The 15234-nt window shown below is 41.1% G+C and overlaps 2 protein-coding genes across 2 annotated transcripts in view; one reads left to right on the top strand and one right to left on the bottom strand.

The window, feature by feature from the left end:
* DNAH1 (dynein axonemal heavy chain 1) overlaps nt 1–15234 on the top strand; it is a gene marked incomplete at its 5' end in the record, with an annotated part of 176028 nt that overhangs the window by 159921 nt on the left and 873 nt on the right. Inside the window, 11 exons of the mRNA XM_081320734.1 lie at nt 127–271; nt 471–629; nt 2478–2609; nt 3353–3523; nt 3921–4100; nt 5192–5368; nt 6250–6420; nt 6929–7059; nt 8095–8239; nt 10660–10866; nt 10973–11207. Coding sequence (XP_081176860.1) covers nt 127–271; nt 471–629; nt 2478–2609; nt 3353–3523; nt 3921–4100; nt 5192–5368; nt 6250–6420; nt 6929–7059; nt 8095–8239; nt 10660–10866; nt 10973–11207 — 1853 coding nt within the window. The remainder of the gene's footprint in view (nt 1–126; nt 272–470; nt 630–2477; nt 2610–3352; nt 3524–3920; nt 4101–5191; nt 5369–6249; nt 6421–6928; nt 7060–8094; nt 8240–10659; nt 10867–10972; nt 11208–15234) is intronic.
* Nucleotides 5547–15234, bottom strand: part of BAP1 (BRCA1 associated deubiquitinase 1) — a 34213-nt gene continuing 24525 nt past the window's right edge. The window contains exon 18 of the mRNA XM_081320736.1: nt 5547–7349. The gene's annotated coding sequence lies outside the window, so the exon portion shown is untranslated. The remainder of the gene's footprint in view (nt 7350–15234) is intronic.

The raw sequence follows: 15234 nt of genomic DNA, 5'->3' as shown, positions 1-15234 counted from the left end.
CACATAGCTGAGTATGCAGTGGTAACTGTTAATTAACACCCATTACTTGAGAAATGTCATCCACTTTTCAACCCTTGTCTTTAGTCTTAAGTCTAGACCTAATGTAACCCCTTCTATTTTTGACAGGGAGCCTTTGCCAGGCATATGGGACAGCAAGCTGGATTCTTTTCAGAAGCTGCTAGTCCTGCGCTGTCTGCGTGGGGACAAAGTCACCAATGCGATGCAGGACTTTGTGGCTGCTAACCTGGGCCAGAGCTTTATTGAACCACAGGTAGCTTAACAGTGCTTAATCATATACGCAGAGGAAAAGCAGTAGAGGTGACAGACATTTTGGTTGACAAAACTTTTGCCTCCTATTCCATTCATGTGTTTCTCTTTCCTTGCCCAGCCTTACTCCTCCCAATAGCTGAAAGCATAGGAAGAACTTCTGGGCAATAGCAGTAAACAAATCACTCTTTTTTATATTTCAGACTGCAAACCTTTCAGTGGTCTTTAAGGAGTCTACTTCTACCACCCCTTTGATATTCGTCCTGTCTCCAGGCACAGACCCAGCTGCTGATCTTTATAAATTTGCTGAAGAAATGAAGTTTTCCAAGAAGCTCACGGCAATTTCTCTTGGACAGGGTCAAGTAAGAGCTTGCACAGAAGCACTTGCCCTTTTAAGCAAACTTAGAGCTCCAGACCATGTTACGTTCATTCTCTGAAAGGCTGTATAAAGTGTACTCCTGCAACAATCGTGTGACTAATTGGCATATACGTTACACGCATGCTCAGAGGCACCAGTGGTTTTTCATGTGCATAAGAGACAGAGCCAAGTGATATTTGAATCCATTTCTTTCCCCAGCATTCAAGAGTACTATGTACTGACCTTTTGCAGGTAGTCCTTGACTTAGGACCACAATTAAGCCCAAAATTTCTGTGGAGAAAGGAGAGCATTGTTAAGTGAATTTTGTCCCATTTGACAACCTTTCTTGCCACAGTTGCTAAGTGAATCATTGCAGTTGTTGAGTTAGTAACATGGTTGTTAAATGAACCTGGCTTCCCCACTGATTTTGCTTGCCAGAAGGTCGCAAAAGATGATCACATGACCCCAGGACACTGCAACTGTCATAAATAAGAGCCTTGGTGGAGCAGTGGGCTAATGCCTCCTTAAGTAACACCAGCTGCCTGCAATTAGTGCAGGTTCGCATCCCACCAGGCTCAAGGTTGACTCAGCCTTCCATCCTTCCGAGGTAGGTAAAATGAGGACCCAGATTGTTGGGGGCAATAAGCTGACTTTGTAAAATGCCGCTTGGGGGTCCCCGAAAGCCCTAATAAGCAGGCATATACAGTACATAGAATGAAGGCTACTGCTAAGCACATTGATTTGTGCTTAGATGTAAGCCGCCCTGAGTCTTCGGAGAAGGGCGGGATATAAATGGGATTAAAAAAAAAAATTGCCAAGCTCCTGAAATTTTAATCATGTGACCACGGGGATGCTGCATAAGTGTGGAAAATGGTCATAAGACACTTTTTTCAGTTCACTAAATGAACTGTTGTAAGTCGAGGACTACCTGTACTTTTGCTGTAGTTCAGACCAATTTCATACATTCTCCCAAAAATAACTTACGATATTGATGTATAGCTAACCATTCTCTGATACAACAGCTTAATTTAGAATCCAGAGGATATTTTGTTATTAATATTGTGAAGTGATTAGGCATCAAAAATCTTTCCTATCTATTATAAAATACCACACTGTCTACCGGTAGAGCTTTCAGTTCTATTTAATCCCTGGACGGAAACTATTTTAGTGTCCTTTATTTTATGCTTTTTTTCCCACCTTTCTAATTACTGGAGTCGCACTAAATCTTTGAAAGCTAAGAAGACTTTGTTGCTGAATTTTCTACTCCTAGTCATAGATTTGGAGAATAAGCATGCCCCACTGAATTGTACCTGATAAGATAATAATGTTCTGTGTCTTTGATTTTGTTTTTGGTTTTTTTTATGTTTATATAAATTAAATCAGTAAAAAGCCAAAGGGAAAAAAATAAACTATGCTTAAAATTGTAAAGAAGGGGGGGGGAGAGGAAAAGAGGGGGGAAAAAGGAAAACTGAAAAAGAAGGTAACTTTGCAAACCATTGACGAGTTGGGACCATGAGCTTACCCTTCCAATGTTGAAGAACAAGTCTGTTGTATAGGTAGATTAGTAGGGGAGTGGTTTCCCACCGGCGGGAAATCCACGACCCTGGGTTGGGTGTAGTTTCTTTGGCGGGAGATTCCCGGCCGGGGGTTGGCTAGCGTCCAGCGGCTGCTGGACATATATTGAGCCGCCCGGACGGGGATCCCCAGTCGGCTCCCCGTGTATCAATAAACATCACTGTTGCAAGTACCTCGCTGTGCGTGTCGTCGATCCGAACACAACAAAGTCACTGTGCATAAGGCACAGAGAAGCCACGTGCTTTGTTCAGATGTCAATCTCTATGTCATTATTTAGGGACCCCGAGCAGAAGCCATGATGCGCAGTGCTATGGAACGGGGGAAGTGGGTCTTCTTTCAAAATTGCCACCTGGCTCCAAGCTGGATGCCTTCTTTGGAGAGACTCATTGAAGGCATTAACCCTGATAAGGTGAGATGCACGTGGACGTAAACTGTCACGCTTTAATGATTTAGCACTGAAAGTAAGTTTCCCCTCATTTGGGAATATTGCCCCCCCCCCATTTCTAGGCTGGAGGGGGAGGGCTGCAGATACTTGTGGTCTCTGCTGCCCTCCCCAGACGTTAATTTGCTGGCAACATTTGCAACAGCTTTTTTTTGCAGGGATAAGAGAAACAGTTTCAAAACTTAAGACAATTGAAAGTATTTTATTTTTTAAAGCTCTATTACCCAGAAAAGAACAGAAATTTCTACTCTATTATCTTTGTGCATTTGCCTAATGTAAAAAGATTGCTTATTTCTGACCTAGGCATAGAAACTCTGGTCTGATTTTACATTTCTTGTACCTAGAATGAAAATTGTTTTCTTTCAAAAGTTGGATAGTGTTGGTAAATATGCAGTTCTTCTTCGGTCACTGATTGCTAACAAGTGTGTATTTTCAGTAAGAAAATAAAATATATCCAGATGTATCCCTAAAAGGATAGGAAAACTATCCTTAATTATCTTTTTTTTTTGGATCTTTTCACGTTTTCTAAAACAGGAGAAATTCTTTAGGATAATTATCTTATTTTATTCCTCACCAAAGAGAAGCATTTCTGTACTTCTGTTCAACAAGAACTTTTCTGACGAGAAAGAAACTGGACTCCAGTAGAAAAATTACTTTCTAAAAATCTGGCTTCCGGTTAGTGATGTACTGTGTCCATTTCTCTGGTTCAGGTTCACCGAGATTTCCGACTTTGGCTGACCAGTTTGCCAAGTAACAAGTTTCCAGTGTCCATCCTCCAGAATGGATCCAAGATGACCATTGAGCCCCCTCGAGGAGTTAAAGCTAACCTGCTGAAGACTTACAGTAGCCTGAGCAATGACTTCCTGAACTCCTGCATCAAGGTAAGGAATCCTACCCTTTCCTACCCCTAGACTCCCCCTCCCCCCGCCTCAAAAAACCCCACAAAACTTAGTGCTCTCTTCGTTTGACAATTTTGGTTTGCCCAGAACAGGTTCAACGTTCCTTACATCTGCTCTTCTGGAAATAATACAGAGGAACCCTTGGTTCTGTTCCCATTCGAACCATTCATTATTATTTCTCTGTTTCTCCTTTGTCAACAGTTTGTCCTCATGGAAGTATATTCCTTTGGCTGGAATGGAGTTAAGAAAAAGGCTTTTACCCTTTTGTTCTGCAAAGTCTGAAATAAGAACTTAACAAACAACGTACACATGCATATGCACGCACCGTAGCATTTTAGTTGTGGCCTTTTATAATCACAGGAGATGTTGTGTTTTGCAGGTTACCGAATTCAAATCCTTGCTCCTTTCTCTTTGCCTGTTCCATGGCAATGCACTAGAAAGGAGAAAATTTGGGCCACTGGGTTTCAATATTCCGTATGAGTTCACTGATGGAGATCTACGCATTTGCATCAGCCAGCTGAAAATGTTTCTGGATGAATATGAAGAAATCCCTTACAAGGTAGGCCCCCTGGGTTTGCAAAGGGTGAAATGAAGCATAAGCATGAGAATATAAGAAGTGAGAGGATTGTCCTACTTCTGAATCCAGCTGGATCTTTGGCAGAAACATAACCTCTTTAGCTACATATTGTTTTTTATTTATCTTACTTAAAATGTTTGGTTTGTAGCACTTCAAGCTGATAAAATCAAGATTGATTTATTGCAACGATGCAATAAAATTGTATACAGAATGCAGGTGCTATTCCCTACCTAATGGAATAATGGTTCTCTTTCTACTTCAAGAGACACCAAAAATGATGAAATGGTGCCTCGGTGAATTTGTAAAAAAAATAAATAAATAAACGAACAAATAAAATACTGCAATAAAATGGGTAGCTTGGGGAAAAATTTAAAAAGTAGTGTTTAAAAAAAAATCTGCAAATGTTGCACCCATTATACTAGCAAACTACCATAGATGGCCTTGCCAGAGATTAGAGAACTAGACCTGGGAAAATACAAGAACTCTTTAATTTAGAGCTGGTTGCTTTGAAGTAACTACAATTATAACTATGAAGGTGAAAACCTAATGTGCAATTTTCAGATATCCAATATGGTAGTAAACATTGACCTTAATAAGCAAAATTTAAAATTATATAAAGTCAGGCTAATAGCTGCTGAAACCATTTCTGACAAGAACAAACTAATCTTTGCTTAATAACACGATGGAGGTACAGTAGTGTTTGATTTGATTTGAATCACAATTTGGTTGTGATTTGAGCAAATTGACCAGACTGTGCAAAAGGCTTCTGGGTTTTCAACTGGAATTCAATGTTGTGGGAATCTGGCAGGCATGTTTTCCTTTTTGGAAGAGGATATAGGTATGTGAAATGTTCAGCAGAATAAGTTGACCTGCACCTATGTGCATTCTGATGCTTTCACTTTGTATTATTATTTTTTCCAAAATATGGAGACCAATCCAGTAAGACATATCTAGAGGAAGGGTCTGCTGATTTGCTGTATGTTGAATTTTATTGTTAGCTGATGGGGGTTTTTTCGTTTCAAAATTTTGGTTATAAGTAGAGTCAATGCTTTCTATGCTCTGGTGCTTTGCAGGTTTTGAAGTACACTGCTGGCGAAATTAATTATGGAGGCAGAGTGACCGATGATTGGGACAGACGCTGCGTTATGAACATTCTGGAAGATTTCTATAATCCAAGTGTTCTAAATCCAGAGTTTTCTTATTCTGAATCTGGTATCTACAAGCAAATTAATACCTCTTATGACCTCAATGTAAGTTAAACGAAAAAAGTAGTCAAACTGACCTTGTCTAACCCCAAATGACTAAACAGGGTCAGATCTTAATAATACTTGAACAGAAAACTACTGAGAAAACCCAGAACTGAAGGTGATTGGAAGTAAACAAAAGCAAGCACAGTCAAACCACTTGGAAATCTAGGCAAGATGGGCAACATATTTGTTTAATAAATAAATAAACAGGGAATCCACTTCCATGCGGAATCTGCATGGATATTTGTAAAAATCCGAGGAGTCCAGCTGAATTGGAGCAAAGTTTTTAGGGCATGTCCACCAGATATGATAACAAGTACCTGGTTTTTGTTTAAATTTCCAACACTTATTTGATGTATTTTTGAACATTTTTGCTAATCTCACCAGTGTTAGATGCCATCAGTAAAACATTTTGTATAAATTTTCTTTGTAAGCTACCGCTTTCGTTAATTTAGCATTTCTTTCCCATAATCTTTCCCAGTTTTCTAATTCTATATTATGTCCAAAGTTCTTTGCCCATGTTATCATTGCTTCTTTTACTTGTTCCTCTTCCATCTTTAAGTTTTAACAAATTTTTATAGAGTTTCTTAATCAATTTTTCATCTGTTTTTAACAGTATCTGGTCAAATACTGTCTGTTCTTTATAAAATCCCGTTGTTTTATCATCTTTTTCATATCTTGTTTGAATTTGCAAGTATGGCCACCATGATAGTTCAATACCTTGTTCCTAACCATGTGTCTTCATGTCACATTCAGGTGCATATCATGGTTCATTAGCTGTGACTGAAACACACACTATCCCACTTACGGCTTATTTCATTTCTGCCTTGTCTCTTAAAAAGTATTCATCGTCCTTCATTTTGATTTGTTCCTCCCTTCTCAAGGGATACATCCAGTACATCAAGAGCCTTCCCCTTAATGACATGCCTGAAATCTTTGGAATGCATGACAATGCCAACATCACCTTTGCTCAGAACGAGACCTACGCACTGCTTACTGCAATCATCCAGCTTCAGCCAAAGATTTCAGCTGCAAGAGGACAAAGCCGGGAGGAGGTTTGTAAATTTGTTTCTTGCCACTCTTATGGCTGGGAAGAGAGGGCTGACAAGGACGTGGGCAATACATGCATGGTAGTATCAAAAACCAGCATTTAAAATGTTTCCAGAGATGGATAGCTGAGGCATATGACAGACACAGCTGTTGGACATGTCTGAAGAAGAATTATACAGTGAAATTATCCAACATGACTTGCATAATTTTTCAGTGTTCAATATTTACTGTTTCTTTGAAACATGCAGTCCCTGGACTGTTTAGTTTTCATCACAAAGTGGTGGTCATAGGATCCCATGCTTTAGGAACCTATACAAATTCTAGGTTCAAACTCTATAAATCAAGTCACTGCTATTGAAGGAGGAAGCAGAGAGGGATAGATTATATGACCCTGATGCCCAGTTGCAATTCTGAGTGTAATCTAAACTCACTTCCTTTTGAGGAAAACTCTTCCTGTCATCCAACACTGAGATTCCTCTGACATTTTCTGCCACAATTTTGTCTGTTGTCTAGATTGTAGAGGAGACCTCAAATGACATATTGCAGAAGGTACCTCAGCCCATTGACTTGCATGAAGTGTTGTTGAAATATCCTGTGTTGTATGAGGAATCTATGAACACTGTTCTGACACAGGAGGTGATCAGGTAGAGTCCATGCAATTCATTTCTGTATCTTGATAAAATTGTCAATTAAAACTACTAGAAGAATCAGAGAAGCATAGGGCTGGAAGGGACCTCAAAGTCTTCTAGTCCAACCCTCTGTCAAAGGCAACAGTCCTTATACCATCCCAGATAAATGATTGTCCAATCTTTTCTTGAAGACCTCCAGTGTTGGAGCACCCACAATTCCAGGCAGCAAGCTGTTCCATTGATTAACTGTTCTTATTATCAGGAAATTCCTTCTTATTTCTAGCTTGAATCTCCCTCATCAGAACCTGGAAATAAGGTGTAAATGTCAGAGACATGAAAATAGGCACAATAGATCTGTAGGCACTTAATGAGATAAGAATCACCTCTTCACACCATTTCTGACTGATGTCTGGAGACTTTCTCTGCTTCCATCAGAATGATAAAAGCAAGGTTGCACCTTTTGAATGTCCAGGTACATGGAAAAGTAGCCAAACTGCTATTGCCATGCCTGATGATCCCCTCTGGTTCCCCAGGCCATGGAACTTGAGCTTTCCCTTCACATTGCCTATACAAACCATTCACAGAGCAGTTATCTGAGACAGTAGAAGAATGGTGATAGTAAAAATTGTAATATAAATTGGAACCGTTTCCAAAATCAAACTATTTTTATGAATTGACCCATTGTATGGAGGGAATATTTTCTCTAACCATAACCAACACGATATGATCTGAGACCCGACTGTATAATTTCCCATAATGTATAACTCTTATGAAACACCACAGTACAGTAGTTAACTGAAACTGAACTTGTAGATTGAAACTTGTTTTTTACCCTTTGGCGTCTCTGGACAGTTGCATATCTTTGCAACTGAATGCTATCAGAGCTTATTGTGTGTCCTGCTGATATATAAAGACCTACATGTAGCTCTGAGTCACACAAAAGTTCAGAGAATCTTAAAGAGTGTGAAAATGCATAAAATTTCAATGAACTACATTGGGAGGTAACAATAATAGATTAATTTTCTTTGAAATTATCTTGCTTTTGAACAGATACAATCGTTTGCTGCAAGTAATTGCACAAAGTCTAAAAGATCTGCTCAAAGCTCTTAAAGGCTTAGTAGTAATGTCTTCCCAGCTGGAGTTGATGTCCAACAGCCTGTACATCAACGCTGTCCCAGAGATGTGGAAGAGCAAGGTAAATACTAAGCAGTGTTTTCATAGGTAGAGCAATTTCTGTATTCATGAAGTCATCCTATAAAAATACTCTTTCTAGTTTCCAGCTGTGGTGGCTGATCAGATATTTTTAAACGAGCACAAAATCAAACTATATATCATGCCCAAACCAGAGCAGAACAATCTTGATAAAAGTCACTTCAACATTTATTTATTTTTATTAATTTAATTTAATTTTAATTTAATAACATTTATATACCGCCCTTCTCCCTGAGGACTCAGGGCGGTTCACAGGGCAGAATAAAATAGCAAATACAAACATTAAAAAAAAAATTAAACAATTGCCCTAGTTAAAAACAATGGAAATACAGTGCTAAAAACCCCAAGAAAAATTAAAAGACCAAAGATAAAACAACCCCAGCAATCCCCATCAGGCTAGGCCAGCTTGTACAAACAGAAATGTCTTAAGATCGCGGCGAAAGGAGCGAAGATCGGGCGCCATCCGGAGCTCTACCGGTAGCTGATTCCACAGCTCCGGAGCGCCCACAGAGAAGGATCTCCCCCTGGGGGCCACCAATCGACATTCTCTGATCGGTGGCACCCTGAGGAGGCCCTCTCTGTGGGAACGCACAGGGCGCAGGGAGCTTGATGCCGGCAGCAGATGTTCCCTGAGGTACTCCGGCCCCATGCCATGGAGTGCTTTGAACACTGTTACCAGTACCTTGAATCTCACCCGGAAGACAACTGGCAACCAATGCAGCTCACGGAGCAGAGGTGTAACGTGGGAGTATCGGGAGACTCCCAACACCACTCTCGCGGCTGCATTCTGTACCAGTTGGAGCTTCCGGGTGGTCCTCAAGGGCAGCCCCATGTAGAGAGCGTTGCAGTAGTCCAGACGAGAGGACACGAGCGCATGAGTGACCGTGCATAGATCATCCCGGCTAAGATAGGGCCGCAACTGACGCACCAGGCGAACCTGTGCGAAGGCCCCCCTAGTCACAGCTCCTATATGGTCTTCTAAGGTGAGCCGTGAATCTAGGAGGACCCCCAAGTTGCGAGCCCTATCTACGGGGGGGTAATAGTTCACCCCCCATAGCCAGAGGTGGAATGTCCGAATAAACCCGGGATGAAGGTATGCAAAGCCACTCAGTCTTGTCGGGGTTGAGCTGGAGTCTGTTCCTCCCCATCCAGACCCGAACCGCCTCCAGGCAACGGGACATCACGTTGAGGGCATCACTGGGGTGGTTTGGGGTCGAAAAGAAAAGTTGGGTATCATCAGCATACTGATGATACCCAACTCCAAAGCCACGAATGATCTCACCCAGCGGCTTCATGTAGATGTTGAACAGGAGAGGCGAGAGGACCGACCCCTGAGGAACTCCACAAATGAGAGACCTCGCGGTCGACCTCTGCCCCCCTGCCAACACCGACTGCGAACGTCCCAAGAGATAGGAGGAGAACCACTGTAAAACCGTGCCTCCCACTCCCAATCCCCTGAGACGCCGCAGCAAGATACCATGGTCGATGGTATCGAAAGCCGCCGAGAGGTCTAATAGGACTAGGACAGAGGAATGCCCCCTGTCCCGAGCCCTCCAGAGATCATTCACCAGCGCGACCAATGCCGTCTCCGTGCTGTGCCCGGGCCTGAAACCCGATTGGTACGGGTCTAGATAATCCGCTTCATCCAGGACCAGAGGGAGCTGATGCGCCACCACACTCTCAACAACCTTCGCAAGAAAGCGAAGGTTGGAGACAGGACGAAAGTTGTTCAATACAGCCGGGTCCAGGGCAGGCTTCTTGAGGAGAGGCCTCACCACCGCCTCCTTCAAGACGGCGGGGAAGATACCCTCACTCAAAGAAGCCGATATAACTGCCTGGAACCAGCTGCGTGTCCTCTCCCGGGCTGCATAAACCAGCCAGGAAGGGCACGGGTCCAGTAAACATGTGGTGGTGCTCAGCCTCCCCATGATCCTGTCCACTTCCTCCGGAGTCACAGAATCAAACTCCTCCCAGGTGATATCGACAAGACCGCCCGTGTCCTGATCGTCAGACTCTGCCCAGTCAGAGTCCAGACCGGTCCGAATCCGAGCGATTTTGTCCGACAGATGTTGGTTAAACTCCTCGGCACGTCCCTGCAAGGGATCCTCCCTCACCTCCTGATTTAGGAGGGAGCGAGTCACCCTAAACAGGGCAGCCGGGCGATTATCTGCGGACGCAATAAGGGTGGCGAAGTGGTTGGACCTCGCCTCCCTAATTGCAGCGAGATAAGACCTAATATAGGCTCTTAGTCGCAATCGGTCGGGTTCGGATCGGCTGGACCTCCAACCGCTCTCTAGGATTGCTTGTCTCATAACCACAAATGTTCAACTATTTAGAGAGAAACATACTTGCATAAAGGTCAATTTATTGGGGAAAAATTGCTTTGCATTTGTCTTGCCGTAGGCATATCCATCTCTGAAGCCCTTGGCCTCCTGGGTAAACGACCTCCTCCTTCGCATTGACTTCTTGCATAAATGGATTGCTAAAGGGATACCACCAGTTTTCTGGATAAGTGGCTTCTTCTTCCCACAAGCTTTTTTAACAGGAACCTTACAGAACTTTGCTAGAAAGTGTGTGGTATCTATAGACACCATCTCTTTTGACTTCAAGGTCAGTGAAGCTGTCAAAAACTAGACAAAGAACCTATTCACTTATCACTCAAAATTCAGGTGTTAAAAGTATAAATTACAAGTGCTTTTTTACCTTCCCAATTAAGGTAATGAGGGAATCTGTGAGTGAACTAACTGAGCGTCCTGATGTGGGATGTTACATCCATGGCCTATTTCTAGAAGGGGCTCGATGGGAGCCTACATTCTTTGAGCTAATGGAATCCAAGCCTAAGGAACTATACACAGAGATGGCTGTCATTTGGTTAGTTCCTATCCCCAACCGCAAGCCTCCAACCACAGGGATGTATATCTGTCCCATTTACAAGACACTCACTCGGGCAGGTAAGAACTTTCTTTACTTCAGAGGGGCAAGACAAGCAGTCTGCTGGTGTGCCCAAGAAGGCGGTGGGGGGAAAGACTCTTTTTTTGGTCTGAGTGAAAGGCAATTCAGGGGCAAAATGAGAGTCTTAAGCCTCGCACATTCCACAGCTTCATCAGCCATATTTTTATACGCTGTATTTCTAATTAGTGTACGAGAGACAGAAACTTACCCATATGAAAATCTGGGTTAGGATAGAGAATAGGCCAATGTGCAATAATTATCCTCTTCCTCTCTTTAACAGGAATAAAAGCCCAAACAAGCGAGGAGTAAGTCTGTCTCTCGAAAAGATAGCACAGGGTTATCAGTGACTGTCTGGCTCAGCATTTGAGTTGATCTATCAAGCAAGCATTTCTGTTGCAAATGAAGCACTTAGCGCATGATATTAAAAATAGCTGCCTCTAACTTGGCAAATTAACATATCTCAACAGTTACCCTCTCGCTCTCTCTCCCTTTCTTACACACACAACTTTGCAGTTGCTTGGTGATCTATATTTATCCTGAGTTGATTTATTTTTGTGAAATACTCAATGTTTCTAAGAAAAACATGCTAGATATTAGTCACATACCAAGAAGATTCCTTACGGTTTGATGTGAAGGAGACAATTAAATACAAATTAAGTTCTGCTGCCCAAGAATGTAGGGAAACGGGTGAATAAAAGGTCAGTACTATGTTAGCTCTCCTCATACTCCTTTCAGTTTTTCTTCATAGCCAAGTTTTGAAGAGACTTTTCAAGGAAGCCATGGAACAAAGAAGGATGAATACTTTACTCATTCCCAAATGGTGGGTTTGAATTGTTAGCCTGAGAGAGTACAGCCTTCAATGCTTTCTTTGCACCATTCTGGAAGGAACCTTCATGTTCAATTTTCTGTGTTCTGTTCATTACTTGGTGTTTGAAGGCATCCAAACATTGGATGTATATAACCTAGGGTTCCCATAGGACGGAAATGACTAATTGACCCTAATGAAGCAGCTTGCCTTGCATTGGCCTCTTTTATAGAAACATAATAGTAAATGTGAGAGCTTAGACTTTCTAGTTTATTAGTGATGAAATATTTATAAACCTTGCCATGGACCTGGTTATTGTTTCAGAGGAGAATGCAGTGATCCAAGAGGGCTTGGGGCAGCTTTTGGCTGTCTTATGGCGGGCAGGCTTTGAGTCCTTTGGCTAAGGCGGTACTTAATAAGGTTGTGCTAAAGGAGACCAGGAGTTCTAGGCTTGTTTCACAAAAGATGTTTGACTGGGCTTGGTTCAGCAGGTTCTATGAACCAGATCAACATATTGTCATAATATGGCCTCTTGAGGCACAGCAAGTTATGCAAACCTAGTATTTGTTTCTCTTAGTCCACGTTTAGGATTTAATGTGTTGTATGAACTCATCCTGATAGTCTGTAATATATGTTGCGTAATATTTAGCGTTCAGACTATAACTGATTTAGGCCACAATGATGTATGAAGGATTAGGGTAGATTAAATATAGAATGCATTCCTGAAATCTGTAAAAAAAACTGTGCTACTTTTTGGAAGAGGATCTATATTGTTAGCATAACTGAGTTATTTTGAAAAATACAAAAGTATTTGCTGCCAGATAGTTCAGATACTTTGCTCATACTGGATTTTAGAAATAGAGCCTCCTGAGTACGGTTGCTAAAGTTCAAACTGGGTGGCCATTTAGAAACATTTATTTATTTATTTATGAACTACACTTGCATGCACCTGCTTCCGGTGGCTCTAGGAAACTAACAATAAATAGTTTTAAAACCCTAAATGCCAAAAACATGCAGAAATAGAATCCGTATAAATAAATCATTAATTTCAGATTTTGAATTTCTTTGCTACTTATTGCCCATTTAGAAAAACCTTCAAGGTAGAATATAATCTGATGGAATATTTGCCTGGTTTGGGAAGAATCAAAGATAGGACTAAAAGATATTTGGTGTTTTTAAAACTGCGCTTAAAATCAACTGACATATGAACCTGCTTCCTGTGGCACCGGTATCTGAAACTTTCCATGTAGCTTTATAAATTGTTGCTGGAAGAAATTATTTTGATATGTCTATTACAGATATGCCAATATATACTGGTAGTACTGCAGCCATTCCAAAAGGAAATAGAATCAAAGGGATGTTGGAGAAATGTGGATGGCATGGCCAGTATGAAATGAGAATTACAGTAATTAATTTTGCTCTGGCCTTCCTCAAACTTTAATATTAATAGGAAAAGGAAGAAATCTGTAAAGGAGTCCTTTGGATCTAGAAAATTAGACCATATTTAGAGCCTCTACTCTCAGACTCTCTAAATAAGTAAATCAAAACAATGTATAGTTTTTTGGCAGATACAAATACATCACATTTTGGGGCCTCGAAGCAATTCAGTGAGAGCCAGTTTGCTATGGTGATTCAGGCAACAGACTAGAAATCAGGAGACCTTGAGTTCTAGTCCTATTTTAGGCATAAAACCAGCTGGAAGATCTTGAGCTAGTCAATCTCTTAGTGCTGGAATGAAAGCCATGGGAAATCACTTCTGAAATCTTGTCAAAAAACTGCAGGGACTAGTCCAAGCAGTTGTCAGGAACCAACAGATTCAAAACCACATAAAACATCCATAATTTAGCAATTGTGCATGGCACAGGCTATTTCCCAGAGCTCAATTGCATTTGTTGAGGAAGCTGCATATTGCATATTCAAAGTTCTCTTGATGTACTGAACTGTAAAAAGACAAGACTGTCTTTTCTATCAAGAGGAGATATTGTGATATTGTCCCCTAGTGGAGAGATTTGGAGCTTTTCCTTCAGGTGGTATATGGATTTCACTGTAATGCTTCTTTTATGCATTTATACACATTTGAAGATTAGGTAGAATGTCCCAAAGGTGCTTTTTCAGGAGGTAACTGTGACTTGTGAAAAAGCACCTTTGGGACAAGCATGAGGACCTGGGTGACTGATAATCTCCATAGACATTATCGTGGTGTGATTTCCAGCCAATGTATACTTCGAAGAGATTTCACAATTGGATTTTATTCTTTGAACCGAGTAACCAAGGCAATGAGCTATACACTTTCAAAGGCTAGCATCCATCAAGTTAGGCATTTTTTTAGCATGTCTAGTCCAAAAGGTTTGCCCTTAATGTTGTACGGAAATGGGGAAAGCAAGAATTACTTATAAAAGTATTTACAGTATAGTATTTGTTAAGTCTTTTATTGAGCTCTGCAGAAATGTTGCTCCAGAAGTGAAGTAGTATGATGAAAATGTAGTGCATATTTAAACTTTGGCTTAAACCAAGTTTATTCTAGAGCTATGGTCACCTTGTGGAAACAACTCCTAGCAACTAAGTCATTTGTAATTTCTAAAGAACGGTATCTATTGTGATATCAACATACTGGATATTTTGTACAGTATTAGTCTTTACTTTCATGTAAACGTTGTACCAGTAAGAGGGATATTTTCCTAGCTTTCTCTTTTTTTCTTAAACAGCAAATCTTAAAACAGATTTGAAAATACTGAGAATATGGTACAGCTTTAGAATCCAAATCCAAAACTACTTTAGAAAATAGTCATCTAAATTAAGGTTTATTAATGCATGTGTTCTCTGTATTGCTTTTGTATTCATAGAACCAATCTTTTCCATATGCTTATATGTTCAATCAGTGCAATTGACCAGAAAACAGTAAAGCCTTTTCCTATTTTAGCCCAAATCCACAGATTGAGTTATTAAGTGCATTTTATTCCTTTGTACTGTACAGGGGTTCCCTACCCCCAGTCGGTAGACTGGCACCAGTCCATAGCACGCTAGCAAGCTGGCCAGACAAGCAAAGCTGCATCCTCAGAATGCAGGCACTGGTCCATGGAAAAATATTTCTCCATGGCACCAGTCCCTGGTGCCCAAAAGGTTGGTGACCTCTGCTGTACATGGTATAAGGCCTCGTGGTGGCCAGTAGGCATATGAGAAAGTGGTACCTAAATATAGTTAGGTCTTCCTATTCAGAATTG

Source organism: Vipera berus (assembly GCF_964194415.1).
Source record: "Vipera berus genome assembly, chromosome: 2".
Taxonomy (NCBI): domain Eukaryota; kingdom Metazoa; phylum Chordata; class Lepidosauria; order Squamata; family Viperidae; genus Vipera; species Vipera berus.
This window is presented reverse-complemented; position numbering and strand designations above follow the sequence as displayed.